Below are 14,160 nucleotides of genomic sequence, written 5' to 3' on the forward strand. Positions count from 1 at the left end.
GATTACGGAGCTTCACTATTTAGTATACTTGTGTTGACTCGGCTTATTATGCTTGAGCCGCGATAGTCTTCTCACTGTCACTGTCACTCGTCCCCGCTTCCAGGCCAACTTTTGCCCCTCGTGTTTGAACGCCAGGCGTCACCTTCAAACTCTTCCACTCCATACACAGGCTACAGATGAAGGCGACACCACATAGCGGTACCGCTGCAATGAAGACGGCCTGCAGCGAGTCGTTGTACAATTTGATCAATACCGGCAGATCTGCTGCGGGGACGACATCCCTGAACCGCGTCGCACCCAACTCAATCACCGTCCTGACATTCACACCAGGAATGATCCTGTCGCTGTTCGCATCAAGGAGATGATTCTGCAGCAACGTATTGCCCACGGACACGAATATTGCGCCGCCGAGGGACTGGCTCGCCACCACCGCGGCCGTGCCAATGGGCACCTCCTCCAGCGGCAGTATCGCCTGCACAGCGCTGAATCCCTGCTGGATCGCCATACCCAAGCCCGCGGAGATGAGGAACTCGTACGCAATCCACTTGGACGACGACGTATGCTCATTCAGCGTGGCTAGGAGTCCTGATCCGATGGTGCCGATCGCACAGCCCAGGATGGCCGGCGGCGCGAACAGGCCGTTCTTCGAGACGAATATGCCCGCAAGAAGCGAGAAGAATGCATTGGCGACCATATATGGGATCATGTTGACGCCCGAGTGGATTGCGGAGGTGCCTTTGATGGCTTGGAACCAAATTGGCAGATAGTAGCTGTGTATCAGCAGGGCGCCGTAGATCATGAACGCAGCGCCGCAACTAGCTGCCACGGTACGCTGGCGCACGATTCGAGGCGGGATCAGAGCTGCATCACCTCGGTACAGCATCCAGCCGACGAAGAGCAGCGTGGTGACGCCGAAGCCGCACAGTAGACCCACGCAACGGGCGCTGGACCAGGTGTAGCGTGTTTCAGAGAATTGCAGGGCGAGGAAGAGCATGGTCGTTGCGCCGAGGAGGATGATGTTGCCAATGATGTCAAGCTGGAGGATCCGCTGTTTGAGGGGAACCGCGGCAGCGGACGAGTTGTGACTGCGGTGCTTGAAGCAAAAGAAGACGGCGACAAAGGTCACTGTGCCGATGGGCAGGTTGACGTAAACTGCAAAAAGGTCAGCTCAAGAACACATGGCCGAGAATCAGAGGACGTACAACACCATCGCCAGCCGATAGTGTCGGTAAATGCACCTCCAAGCAGTGGACCGCAAAGGGCACCGACGCCGTACAGGATGCCTACAGCAGCAAACAGAACCGGCCGATGCTGGAGTCTGACGGAGTGAGTGGCAACGACAAAAGCGCCTGTCAAGAGACCTGCACTGCCGACACCTTGGATGGAGCGTCCGATAATCAGACAGTTCGATGACGGGGATATTGCCGCGATGAGACTGCCGAGTTCAAACATAGCCAGAGCAACCAAGAACGATGACTTGGTGTTGAAGGACATGTAGATTCGACCGTACAGGGGCTGAAAAGCAGACGCAGTCAACAAATATGCACTGCCGTACCATCCTATGTCGTCGTAGGAATGGAAACGGGCCGTGATGTTGGGGATTGCCTGTCGCGGATGTCAGTTGCTGGGCCAAGGAAGGACGGGGTAAGGTAAGGCAAGGTATGTACCGTGGTGATGATGTTTCTGTCCAACGAGATGATGAAAACAGAAAGGCAGATACCCAGCACGATCAAGGCCAACGGCAAGGGGCCAGGATACTCAGTTGGATCATCCTCGTCTGCTGGCCCGGCTGCCTCGCCCAGTGCGTTCCGATTCTCGAGTGGCCGCACCGCAGGATGCGATTCGAACTTGAACTCTGAGGACTCTGAGACGGTCGATAGTCGTCGTTCTGGTGGTTCGAACCGTGTTTCGTTGTCGTCGGAGCGGACAGCTCGAGCATCGGAGGATGCGTCTACGTTCTCTGCCATGATGCCTGAGGCTGTGACCTTGGGCTTCCTGGGCGCATAACTTGAAGGGATATATGGTGTCTCTGGAAAGTTTGCCGCACCCTGCGTGGAAACACTCTGAGCCAACTTTGCTGCCGACTCAGCGTGAGACTCAGGCTTGACGATCGACAAGCTGCCCATAGGTACATGGCCGGATTGTTGGGAGTAAGCTGGTGGCGAAGCCTCTGTGAGCGTCGACTGGGGTGTGTTTCTCCCGCTCCCCCGCGATGATGTACTGGTGAGACATGATGCTGGAGATATCGTGCGGTCGAGCGAATGGTTCGGCCGTCGTCCGCGAGACACCTCGCTTCGAGCGGTGACGAAGGTTGCTGCGTCAGTGTCTTCTGGGTATATTCTGCCACCGTCATCACCGGCCGTATCGCGAGCAACATGTTGGGCTCCGTTGCTATTTGTGTCACGGCTGGGCTCCCGCCAACGATTCGTTGTTGATCTACTGACGCTTCGCAGTGACCTACTCCTGCTTCGAGAGGAGGCACGCACTATCGAAGCGGAGTCGATAATGTCGCTTACAACTTGATTGAGCCATGCATCGTTGCCCTCGTGTTGATAAGCTGCAGCGAAGGCTGCCATGGTTTTTGCAGCGGAGCTGACGCCTTCTCTGGAAGGTCAGGAGAGATTTGTTGAGGAATATCCTGGAGGCAGCATCTGCAGCGCTTGCAGGAGAGTGAGACCTTATGGCAAGAAAACCATTGAGACGCAAAGTCCGTGGACTCGCTAAACGCCCTGTTGATTATCCATGTTGATGATCTGCACGAGCACAAGAGCGAGCGAAGCGACGCTGTCCGGTTTTATGGCGACAGAATGCGTGTTCAGGGCTGATTGTGGAGCGAGATCCGCATAAATTCGCATCATGGAGTTTGGAAGCAAGCAGCATGGACTGAACAGTGCATATCCAAGGAAATCCGCATCCAGGATGGGACAGGCAGGATAAGACAAACAGGCCAACTCCCCGGCATGTCTTGCTGTTCATTGCTCTTCCCACTTGCGTACGATGATTGGGTGGTGGATATGCAAGCATATGCAGCGCTTATCCAGACATGTGCTCCGCTTATGGAGTACCTAGGTACTGTACGAGTACTACGAGTACTTTTTGGTAAATTCGTGTATCGCAGTGACGACTGACGCTGGTATTTGTCATTCTGCAACCGACGAGTACTAATCCCTGTTTACGTGAAGGTGTCTCCACGTGCCCTTCAGGTGGAAAACCCAGGACCTTCGCTTCAATCCCCGTCGCTCTATCGTTACCTCTACTAGTTACCTAGTTACTCGACGGCAGGAAACGGAAGGGCGCTCGTCACAGTGACACTCTGTCGATCTCGATTGAGTTCGATGATTCGGCTCTTAATGCTCACTCGCCAAAAGTGCTTACTCACATCCAGACTACACGAAGATCTAGTACAGTCTAGGAATTGCGCTGCTCCCAAAGAGTGACCCTTGCAAATTATGAGTCCGGCCTGATCCTGGCCATGTCCTTCTATGGTCTTGTTCTACTTGTACGCTCAGCAAACGCCTCGTCCAGTATGACTCCCGCGGACTCCCAACATCAATCAGGCATTGTTACACAAGCTGATAGGGGGAGAGCTTGCCAAGCTGTGCAAGCGTAGCCACGACTCCCTCAATTCCAACCCCATCGTAATGCCTGCCCAAGGCAATGTCGCCATTGAACTCGTCCTCCAATGCTGTTTGGCCGGCTAGGAGAGTGGCCATGCGCATTCCCCGTTGCCTCTCCGCTTCGATGGCTTGGGCGAGCTTCAGACCATGGGACTGCGCATTGGCCTCCGCTTCTCCTTCCTTGGCCAGGTAGCCAGTAGGTAGCAGATTCGCCGCTTCGAGCATTTCTTGGGGTCTAATGGTGATTCGCGCATTTTTGAACACCATCTTGCTCAGAGCAGAGGCCGCAATTGGAGCTTTGGCAGGACCGCAAGTGCTGTCGGTAGTCTGGGTCTTGAACATTGCACCAACGTCATCTTCCACCTCCTTCTCCGAGGAGCGAGTATTCTGGTCGGGGTACAGGGAAGATCGCCGTGGCGCAATGTTGGAACTTCTCTTGACAAAGTGCGTGACAAGATACAGCCATTTATCGTCCCAAGTGAGGACTCTAGTCCACATATCGTAGGTCTCGTAAGGGAGCAACTCCTTTCTGAATGTGCAGGTGACTGCTCCCAAAGCTACCGAGAATTTGCTGTGCGGCCTGCCGCTAAGACCATTCATAGTGGTGCCGCCCCGGATTTTGGCAATGCCGTTGCCAAAGAGAGTAGTGATCAGATGCACTCTGGCCACGTCTATGTCGGAGAAGTATGTGCTGTTGGATTTGTGGCCGAAAACGTCAATCTCCATCATAGGAGCCTTTGACGATGTGATCAGGGGTTGGAATAGTTGCTCGGGTCCGACATCTTGACTGGGCCGTTGAGAGCGCAGAACAAAACGGAGCCCATTGAGAATGCGGAGGTGGTAGATGAAGGGAAACACCTTGAAATTGAGAAGAACGAGTATCAGTGTCGACAGCTTCCAGAAAGTGTTCCAGGTGAGCGTGTGGCTCAAATACACCCAGGCGGTGGCCAGCGAATCTGTCTCGAGACTGAAGGACTCCGAGTAGTTTGCCAGCAGTGTTATGGGTTCAAAGCCCGAGACAACGGGAATACTGGAGTTCAACATATTCATTGCTGCTTAGCGTACTGTAGTGACAATGAGCTCGCCGTTTGCACTTTTAAACTTTGTCCTCGGTCGATGATAAGTAGTGAGATACTGATGGCGACAGTCCTGGTACACTTGGCCGAACGTCAGGCAGCCGTTGATGTGTGACGAAGAGCTCGACAAGTGTACCCAAGCCCCTTCCCAGCTTTCTCACAAATGATAGTCACCGAGTATGCGAATCAAATTCCCTCCACCTGCCATCGTTGTGAGACAGGTCAGTAAGGAACGTGTCAATCAACAATAATGCCGATCATGCCTTCATTCAAAGAAGGATTTCAGCATGTGCCAGCTAGTCCGTCTCTCAAGGACAAGAGCTGAGCGCCGATCGGTTGCTGTGGAATATGCAGAATTTTGACATCGCGCCGGATGACATCGAATTGGGAAATGGGATGAGACCTTGCCAAAGGTGGCACTGGTGTTTGGTTGGGATCACATCATGTAGCGTAGCAAGTCCTGGAAAGTCCCCAGCTAGCCTCGTAAGGGGACACGTTGCGCCTCTCCACCTCGTCTCTTCGGAGTGACAAGTTGTTGGTAAACTTTCCGAGACATTATTTGGTCGATCCGCCCAGCTCAGGCTCAGATGCGACCTGAGTGATGTTTACGTTGTGAACTCCACCTCAGAGCGTCTCGGTGAGATTTTCCTGCTGGACAGATAGCTGCTGTACGTCGCTCGTGAGAGTCCGTCGAGAGCAAACTTTCACGCGGTCGTTCTCGTGCCCAATGCGGATACGATAAGTGGTTCAGCCAGGCTCCGTGGGTCGCCTCATGTTGGTGCTCATAACTACAGCCGCACGGGGTGGTACCTTTGATGTCAAGGATTTCTGTAGATCTTTTGGACATCAAATCCGGTAGCTCCCGATTGAATGAGGAAGTGGAGGCAGGCTTAAGCACGGGACGGAAGCGAGATAAGAGAAAATGAAAGTGATCAGTAAGTGTGATGGGTCTTGTTCGATGCCTTTGCGAATACTGACTGAAGCTAGTCAGCCCGCCTCGGCATGCAGGATGACGAAGGGGCACTATCCGTAGGTGCCTATAGGCCCTATACGGGGAAGGGCCACACGCCGGTGAGACGCCGGTTCAGGGCTGTAATCATGTAATGACAAGCCAGCGAGGCCAGCAAGTTCGTGCGAAGTCGGTTTCGGGGACAAGCGCTTGATGGCGGCTTCGGAAATGCAATCCTCTCCCGAACCGGCAAGTTGTCCAGGGGCGCAGATGCCAACTTTATTTCGACGGCTCTTGGTACGATGGTACTTTGGGAATTCTCCGACAGGGCAATTATGTCTCTCGCTTTCATATCAGGGTCAGGAAATACTATCTCGACACTGGAGTGGTTTCAGCACGATGATGCAAACCTGCAGCTTTGCTTCTAAACAAAGTCTTTCGGGACGGGGGTCGACGGGAATAGAGACTCGCTCATGAGCAAGGCCAGTCCTGCGCCAGAATCCCTTGGTATTTTTAGTCGAGGTGAAAGAGCTACATACGCTATCTACACATTATGGGCGTTGCTTGCCTTATTGGCCAATTGTCTTCCCTCGACCGCTGATCGTGTGCGAAACAAATGTTTCAATTCACTCCACCATTCAGTTTCTCGAGGAGTCCTTGCATACTCATCTCCCCCTCCAAAATCCCAGATTTGCTGACATCATATGCGTGGGCTACTTAGCCGCGGATACATTTGTCCTCGTTGACCGTCTCCACAATGGCGGTCGTGGCCGACTTCAACACATCTGTAGCCATCTCAGTGGTTTCGGCAATGCTTGGTACTTCCGTTTTCTGGGCTTTCTTGAGAGCTCGCTTGGTGGATGGCTTCTTGTATGTGGAGAAATAGAACAAGACGAAAAGCACCAGATACGAGGAGAGGATTGCACAGCCAGTAACCGCCGCAACTTCCTGGCGCCGATCACCACAACTCCCTTGATGAGGCAGCCACGGGGCGTAAGTGTCTGCGAAATAAGTGTAGCAGGCGAAGTAGATGAAGCCTGGGCGAGAAGTTAGCAGTAGCACAGTTGAGAGACTCGAGCGCAATACCGAGGTCCAAGACAAACTGAGTGATCTGGAACATGGTGATGTATTGTTTCCACCACACTTTCACTCCACGAGCCGACTGGTAGTAGTACCTGCAAATGTGAGTTTGGGTTGGATCCAGGGAATTCAAGGACTTACCAATACATGACCACATGCACCGCCAAGTTGAGGGTGATGGGTACCCAGGAAACGGAAGTCTGGCCAACCAGCTGGGTGTAGCAGAGCAATGCAGTCGCGCCGTGGTGGTAGGTATGAAGGAATGTAAGAGGTTTTTTCTTCAAGACCAAGAACACGGTGTCGAGGAGTTCCAGGTACTTGGTCAGGTAATTGAGGTAATAGAGCACAAGTAGCTTTTGTGACCAGCCAGTAGATCCGCAGATACCGTCGTACAGCCCGTTCTTCCACAAAGCTGGAATGAGTTGTTGGGCGAAGAGAAGAAGCAAGCCCCCGGAGATCGCAGTGAGGTAGAAATTGTGAATGATGAACAGAGTGTTCAGCTTCATGGCAGGCCGATTGCGCATCAACTCGCGACCACCGAAAATGACCAGGTAGTAGGTCGCGATGAATGCTGCCGTCTCCTTGAAAGTCGACAAGGGGGTCAGACCTTGGACGAAGCGAAAGTCGTCGGTTGAGTAGCCCTTGGCCGTGCGCCACATACCCTCAAACAGTGTCCATGGGTCGAGCTTGATGACTGATGGAGCAATGAGTGCGATCTCACCCTTGGTGGGCAAGGAAGTGGCATATGGAAGGAAGCTCGCAGCAGCGAGGTAAGTAGAATTGACGAAGTCCATGATGGGAGTGCCTGGCTCTGGCAGCAAGTCTTCAATGATTGATCAAGGGTTTGCCTGGGAAAGAGGAGAAAGGACAGAGACCATGGGAGAGATGGAAAGGAAGAAGTGGTTTCCAGCGGGGGACGATGCGTGTTCTTGAAGACTTTCACCCACCTCGTCGGACAATCGTCAGAGGCTCAGAGAAGACCCATGCAGCTGCTCCGGATTCTCCAAGCTATGAGCACTTCACAGCACCGAGATACTCAGCTCTGGCTCCACCGAAGAAAAGTGTCTATTGGTAAAGCCCGCCCAACCCGAACCACCAACCCGTGTGCTCAGATGGTGGATCAGAGCAGAAAGCTGATGTGGGATCGGACTGTGACCATCATGCTTACCGAAGCTCCGGAAATGATCTGTTGAGGAAAAGTGTTCAAGGACCGTATGGCTGACTGAAGATCGCCCAAGTCATTGTCTGCATAGAGATGTTGTTGATGCTGATCATCTCAGGAGCTAACGAGAGGTCCCAACATGAAGCATGAAGCTGGTTGACCTGTCGTCAAAGCGACAATGTGTTATGGACGTGATAGTACCAGACAGATGTGGATCCCAGTCGATATGGCCTATGTAGGACCCATATCGGAAACAGAAAGTGGAACGTACATCGAGGCCTGTTTCGTCATAACAGCGGACATTGTTCCTGATCAGCGGCGGAATAGCCGGGCATGTCAGTAACTTACTATTGATGCCATCAAGTTTGACATACCATAGTCCTGATGGGTGCCAGAGACATTTGTCCCAGCTAGTCTCAGCGTGACCTGGAGTCAGTAAAGATCTGCAGAGCACATGCGTCTCATCCTCATTGGCCGTATCCAAGGTCAGTATGCTGTTGAGCAGAACCAGGACGCTGCTCGTCAAGTCCGTCGAGTCCAAGCCCTGCCAATACTCAGCTTGTTCAATCGACTCATCACCGCGAAAATACACTCCTGTCTCGGTGCACTTTTCTCCCGTCAAAAGCGTCAGATTCCCTCCCACAGAGACTTCGGCTTCTGGCTCTTTATACACTCACCTTGAATACTCTTGTCACTTACCGCACGCATTTTCCAAGATGACTATCCAGATTCCCTTCTTCCCTTTTGTTGCAGCTGTCACTGCTGCAGCCCTGTTGATCGGAAAGTACTCCGAGTCCTTCAGCAGCGCAAGTGCACTTGCCGTACTTGTCCCTGCGGCGACCGTTTTGTACACGCTCTACTACAGCTGGATTTACCCCTTCTACATCTCCCCGTTGAGACATATCCCTACCGTCCCTGGATTTCCACTCTGGGGTCAATTTTTCACCATCATTACTACCGAGTGCGGTGTTGCAGCCCGTGACTGGCACGAACAGTATGGACCCATTGTGCGGTATTTCTTTCCTTTCGGCAGCGAACGCCTTTCGGTGGCAGAGGACGATGCTATCAAGCAGATGACCGTCAGAAATCCATACAACTACCCAAAACCTGAACGCGCAAGGTTGTGGATGATGCCCATTCTCGGCGAAGGTAAGTGTCCACTTAAGACGGCTTCCTTTGCTGAAGCCCAAGCAGGCGTCTTGCTTGCCGAAGGACAGACACATGTTGTGCAGCGGAAAGCACTTACGCCAGCTTTCTCGATCACCTCCATCAGATCACTGATGCCGGTTTTCTGGGCGAAGTCATTGCACATGGCAAAGCTCTGGGAAACCGAAATGAAGACGGAAAAGGTCGACAGCAAGTGTTTCGAGGTATTGGAATGGCTGAACAGAACAACCGTAGGTTTTCTACGCCCAGACGTTGCCCCGCTTAGGCATGAGCCCTGTTTGCTTTTCGGTACATTGTAATGGGCTGATCTCTGACAACTTGGGCAGTTGGATATCATTGGGAAAGCCGGCCTGGGAACCGACATTGACTCCCTTGATGATCCTGGGACGCCCTTGCGGGATGCTTACCGACGCTGTTTCGATTTCGACCTGCAAGCTCGAATCATCAACGGTCTCGCAGCTTTCACGCCGCTCATTCGTCTCCTGCCGGCTCGCGCCAATCGGGACATCTTGATTGCTCGCAATATAATCCTCAGCCGTGCTCAGCAGATCATCCAAGAGAAGCAAAAGAACCCGGAAATCCAGGAAAAGGCTCGTCACAAGGACATCATCGGACTCATCGTCAAGGACAATATGGTTGCCAGCAAAGAGGACACCCTGTCGCTGGAAGAAATGCGCAATCAAGTCATGACTTTCCTTGGAGCAGGGCAAGTGCTATGCGTGTCTCCTCCAGGAGCAGTGGCTGATCGTTTTACAGACACGACACAACCGCAACTTCCGTGGCATGGACACTTCTCATGCTTGCGAAACATCCCGACATTCAAAGCAAACTGCGCGAGGAGATCCGATCCCGCATGCCTTTCCTGTTCGATCCCGAGGCCCGGGAAGTGGAAGAGAACATTGAAACGGCCGACGTCGACTTGTTGCCGTACCTCGAAGACGTCTGCAAGGAGTCCCTGCGCTATATTCCTTCAATTCCAATGACGGTGCGCAAAACCATCGCAGATGACATATTGGCAGGGTACTTCATCCCAGCAGGAACCACTGTCTATCTGATGGCCAATACTATCAATCGTTTGCCCATGTACTGGGGGGAGACAGCGAACAAGTTTGACCCCTCTCGATGGCGCAATCTTCCAGACACGTACACGACAAACGCCTTTATGACGTTCTTGCAAGGTCAGTGAAAGTGTGGAGTTGTTGAGATGAATGACGCTGATCGTATTGCTACAGGTCCGAGAGGCTGCGTTGGCCGCAAATTTGCCGAGGTTGAGATGAAGACCATCTTGTGCTCTTTGCTCAGCAAGTTCACTTTTGAACCAGATCTCTCGGTGCAAGACCCAGAGGAGCTGAAAATGTGGCGATTGGTCTTGAGACCCCGAGATGGCGTCAGCTTGAAAGTCTCTCCACTCAAGCAACAGGCGTAGGACTGATTGAGTGAGCAAGGAGGACGACCGATCAGAATGCTGGATTGGAAACAACGGGTTCAGCGGGTTCCGTCTAGTTAGGCCAGAAGTTCGGGTTTGGTAGTAATAATGCTATGATCTCACGATGCAGAGCTTCGGAGTTGTTGACAAATGAACAAGTGAGAAGCAGAGACGCGGTAGTCCCAGTGCCAGTGTATCGGGGCACTACCTGTTCGTTCAAAGTTCAAAGCCGCATATGCAATTCCACTCTGGCGTGTACCCGACCGAAGGTTTCTTGACATGTGGACCTCAAAACCAAATACCGCATTGAGTTGGCATCTCCCGATACAGTTTTTTGTTGAGTAGATAGCTGCCGAAGTGGGAACTTCGCTGGAGTGGCTTGCATACGGCTGCAGGTTGTGTGTAGATCACATTGGTGCGGAAATGGAACTCGTACAATGGACATTGGACATTGGACAAGGGTGTGCAAGGCTTTCAGCCAGCTCCTGAAGACAAGCTTTCCAGTGCGGGTCCATCATTTGGCGAGCGAAGTGTTGGTGGCTTCCCGGTCAATGATACCGTCATTTCAAACCAGATAAAATCACTGATACCACTCTCCACTTGTTGTACGTGAACATGCTTCATTGGACGAGTCCGCATAAAAGAAGTCAGTTAACAGGGTCGTGAGAGCCACGGACTTCGGCAATACGTTCCTGCAGATCAGCGCGCCACGACACGGCACGCAGGCTTGTCGGCCAACCATTCTCGATGAAAATCATGTAAGAATGCCTGAATCTGTGCATCCCAACAACGGTTTGGTCTACCTGGAAATGCCCTGTTGTGCAGCGCATCAGACCCCTGTACTCCGGACGTGCATTGGAAATGTTTGTTGGCGCCCAGTCCTGCTATAGCCGTTTCGTGAGGCTGAGAACCCCGATACCTGTTTCAGCTTATGGTCCACACATCGAGGCGGGTTGGAAGGCTCCAAAAAAGGTGGCAGCTCCATAACTCTCTTAGTGGTCTTGCTGCAGTCCATGTCATCGGCACTGTCGCACTGGGAACCGCCACGTCCTGGCTTACCGGATAAGGCAGTGATCGAGGACTTTCTGCCGCCTGCATCGAGAAACTTCTGCTGTAGCGCGCTGACCAGAACCTCCTAAGCATGTGGTTCGCGCGGACTTGTCATTTTTCGCTCAGGTCGATTAATGTTGTCTCACGCACCGGGCAATCAACAATGACATGTAGATCTTTGCGCTCTCCAGGTCTGCTCCTCATTCCATTACGTGAGGACGATCCGTCGGTGGGAGATCATCGCTTGCCAGTGACAGCATCTCGGACTTTCTGCTGCAGGCTTGATGATGGAGGGCACGCCAAGCCAGCTGAGAGGAACGGTGCACTGAGACAACACCGAGTGTGGCTGTTATTCTTTGAAGAGCTGCTTGGTTGGGTTGAGCAAAAGCCGTAGCCTCTTTTGAAGCTGAAGATATAGTTCGTAAGAAAGATCAAAGTCCTCTATTCAGTTGAAGTGTTCAGAAACTGGTCAAAATTCGTTCGCCTGACCTTCACAAGACTTGTTCTCGAAGCGAGATGTTGTTTACAGCAGGGTACCTTATCCTTATAGCCTTGATTTGCTACAAGGTTGTGTCGGTCTTTCGCTTGCGAAGACACCATGCCCGCCAGGCAGCAACACTTGGATGTCGGGTACCTCCACTTGCACCCCGGAAGGGATTCTTAGGCATTAGAACGTTGAAGGAGAGCCTCCGAGCCACTCGTGAGGAACGGGGACCAGTCTGGATGCATGAAACCCTGAACTCGATTGGCAAGAATGTCCATACTATCAAAGCCTCCATTTTTGACTATGACTTGATCATCACCAGGGATCCTGAGAATGTCAAGGCCATGTTCGCAGTTCAGTCTCAAGACTTCGACATTGGCCTACACCGTGAGAAGTGCTTCAAGTCACTGCTCGGTTCAGGCGTGATGACCAATCGACAGGAGAAATGGAAGCACTCTCGCAGCATGATCAGGCCGCAGTTCGCCAGAGATAACGTCGCAGATGTGGATCTCTTCCAGAGACATCTTGAAGATTTGTTGGCCAAAATCCCCATGTCGGAGGACAGCTGGACCTGCAAGGTCGATCTGTCGCCCATGTTCTTCAATTTCACCCTGGACACGGCCACTGAATTCCTTGTGGGTCAGTCAGTTCATGTGCAGAATCCTGCAAAGAATCCTTTGAGATGGGACTTTGGTGCGCCTGATTTGGCCAGCTTTGGCCATCACCTTGATGAAGCCAAACGTATCATCGACCGACGAGGAGCAATGGCCAAGTACGGATGGTTGGTCCGAGACAAGTCTTTCCCGGAGCACTGCAAAGCCGTCCAGACTGTCATTGACTACTTTGTGAAGCAGAAGCTGGATTCCTGCTTGGATGACGAGAAAGTTGTCGAAACTCCCAGCGGGAAACCCAGATTCGTTCTCCTTGACGAGCTGGCGAAAGAATGCACTGATCCGGTGGAGCTGCGCTGCGAACTCCTGAACGTGTTGCATGCTTCCAGAGACACAACTGCATCTCTGCTCGGCTGGTCCTTCTATTTCCTTGCCCGGTATCCAGAAGTATTCGCGAGACTGCGAAGAGAAATCTTGGACAACTTCACGGATAGCCCGACGTCGGAGATTACAGACACCGACTTTCGAGCTTGCCATTACTTGCAATATGTTCTCAATGAGACGATCCGCTTTGTGGGCATTGTGCCCATGAACGAGCGGGCCGCTGTGCGTGACACAACATTGCCTCGTGGTGGTGGCTTCGATGGACAGAGCCCTGTATTCGTGCCGAAGGGCACTCAAGTTCTCATTCCGACTTACTCGATGCAACACCGTGAGGACATCTGGGGTCCGGACGTCGAGGAATTCAAGCCTGAAAGATGGCAAGGTCGCAAGTTTGGGTGGGATTTCATACCATTTGGCGGAGGTACGCGTCAATGCCTGGGGCGTAAGTTCACCCGCCGGATGCGCCGGATCGTCATCACTGACATGTTGCAGAACAATTCGCACGGACGGAAGCCATGTATGTCATTGCGAGGATGCTCCAGATCTTCGACAAAATTGAAAACATGGAAGGCCCGGGACCGATCAAGATGCACCATACCATTGAGAATCGAAGTGGTTCTGGGGTTCAGGTCCGCCTTCATCTCGCGTCGCCGGCATTTGGATACTGCCAGAAACAACATGACCTCAAGTTGAGCGATGAATGTGACATGGGCCTGGGGGCAGACAGAGCGGAACAGGTTGCGTGAATTGCGTGAATGGGACAACGTGTATCCCGCGTACAGCTCTCATGTCGACGTTCTATGGTTCATGTACGGCGAAATGTGAATGTCAAACTTCTCAGATTCGGACTGGCCGCATCCACGTGGAATTCAACCCCGATGTTCTTGATCGCCTTCATGGTGATTGTCTAAAGCAGCGTGTCTTTCGTTGGCCACTAGCTTGTAGCATACCACAGACGTCGTCGCGAACGAGTCGGCTGGGCTGGAAGACGATGATGAAAATTCGAACGGACACGGGTCACGAGGCTGCCAAGGGACTAGCCCCATAAAGGGATAGCTTTTCCTTGCTTCCGATGAAGAGATCGAGGCTGACGAATGAGGCGAATCTGGGGGTTGAAAAAGGCGGGATGTTTTCTCGCACTAAGTCCCTCACTA

General features: G+C 52.5%; 5 protein-coding genes across 6 annotated transcripts; 2 read left to right on the top strand and 3 right to left on the bottom strand.

Annotated features, from left to right (window-relative positions):
* Positions 1–46: 46 nt before the first annotated feature.
* On the bottom strand, positions 47–2,576 carry PV05_02219 (uncharacterized protein; the record flags this gene model as incomplete). The annotated part of the gene is made up of 3 exons (XM_013462782.1): positions 47–1,152; positions 1,203–1,605; positions 1,668–2,576. 3 exons carry the CDS (start codon positions 2,574–2,576, stop codon positions 47–49), a joined length of 2,418 nt encoding a protein of 805 aa, XP_013318236.1.
* Positions 2,577–3,563: 987 nt separating this feature from the next.
* On the bottom strand, positions 3,564–4,953 carry PV05_02220 (uncharacterized protein; the record flags this gene model as incomplete). Its single annotated transcript, XM_013462783.1, has 1 exon — positions 3,564–4,953. The coding sequence occupies exon 1, from the start codon at positions 4,665–4,667 to the stop codon at positions 3,564–3,566; it is 1,104 nt and encodes a 367-aa protein (XP_013318237.1). The 5' UTR covers positions 4,668–4,953.
* Positions 4,954–6,133: 1,180 nt separating this feature from the next.
* PV05_02221 lies at positions 6,134–13,980 on the bottom strand. Of its 2 annotated transcripts, XM_013462784.1 has the most exons (4): positions 8,259–13,980; positions 6,864–8,192; positions 6,729–6,817; positions 6,134–6,679 (listed from the first exon to the last, which is right to left on the bottom strand). In XM_013462784.1, exons 2-4 carry the CDS (start codon positions 7,514–7,516, stop codon positions 6,360–6,362), a joined length of 1,062 nt encoding a protein of 353 aa, XP_013318238.1. In that variant the 5' UTR covers positions 7,517–8,192; positions 8,259–13,980; the 3' UTR covers positions 6,134–6,359. The 2 variants fall into 2 exon arrangements, with proteins under 2 accessions (XP_013318238.1, XP_013318239.1); XM_013462785.1 differs by having other exon boundaries at positions 6,864–13,980.
* PV05_02222 (uncharacterized protein) lies at positions 8,601–10,477 on the top strand (the record flags this gene model as incomplete). The annotated part of the gene is made up of 5 exons (XM_013462786.1): positions 8,601–9,033; positions 9,076–9,281; positions 9,378–9,772; positions 9,808–10,229; positions 10,284–10,477. 5 exons carry the CDS (start codon positions 8,601–8,603, stop codon positions 10,475–10,477), a joined length of 1,650 nt encoding a protein of 549 aa, XP_013318240.1.
* On the top strand, positions 12,251–13,752 carry PV05_02223 (uncharacterized protein; the record flags this gene model as incomplete). The annotated part of the gene is made up of 2 exons (XM_013462787.1): positions 12,251–13,448; positions 13,499–13,752. The coding sequence occupies 2 exons, from the start codon at positions 12,251–12,253 to the stop codon at positions 13,750–13,752; spliced, it is 1,452 nt and encodes a 483-aa protein (XP_013318241.1).
* Positions 13,981–14,160: the final 180 nt, after the last annotated feature.

Source organism: Exophiala xenobiotica (assembly GCF_000835505.1).
Source record: "Exophiala xenobiotica strain CBS 118157 unplaced genomic scaffold supercont1.2, whole genome shotgun sequence".
NCBI lineage: Eukaryota > Fungi > Ascomycota > Eurotiomycetes > Chaetothyriales > Herpotrichiellaceae > Exophiala > Exophiala xenobiotica.

Coding starts and splice junctions, on each gene's coding strand:
- PV05_02221 (XM_013462784.1), bottom strand. CDS start 7,516: ATGGACTTCGTCAATTCTACTTACCTCGCTGCTGCGAGCTTCCTTCCA. Junction 6,818..6,863: donor GTGCATGTGGTCATGTATTG/GTAAGTCCTTGA, acceptor TCACATTTGCAG/GTACTACTACCAGTCGGCTC. Junction 6,680..6,728: donor TCAGTTTGTCTTGGACCTCG/GTATTGCGCTCG, acceptor CTTCTCGCCCAG/GCTTCATCTACTTCGCCTGC.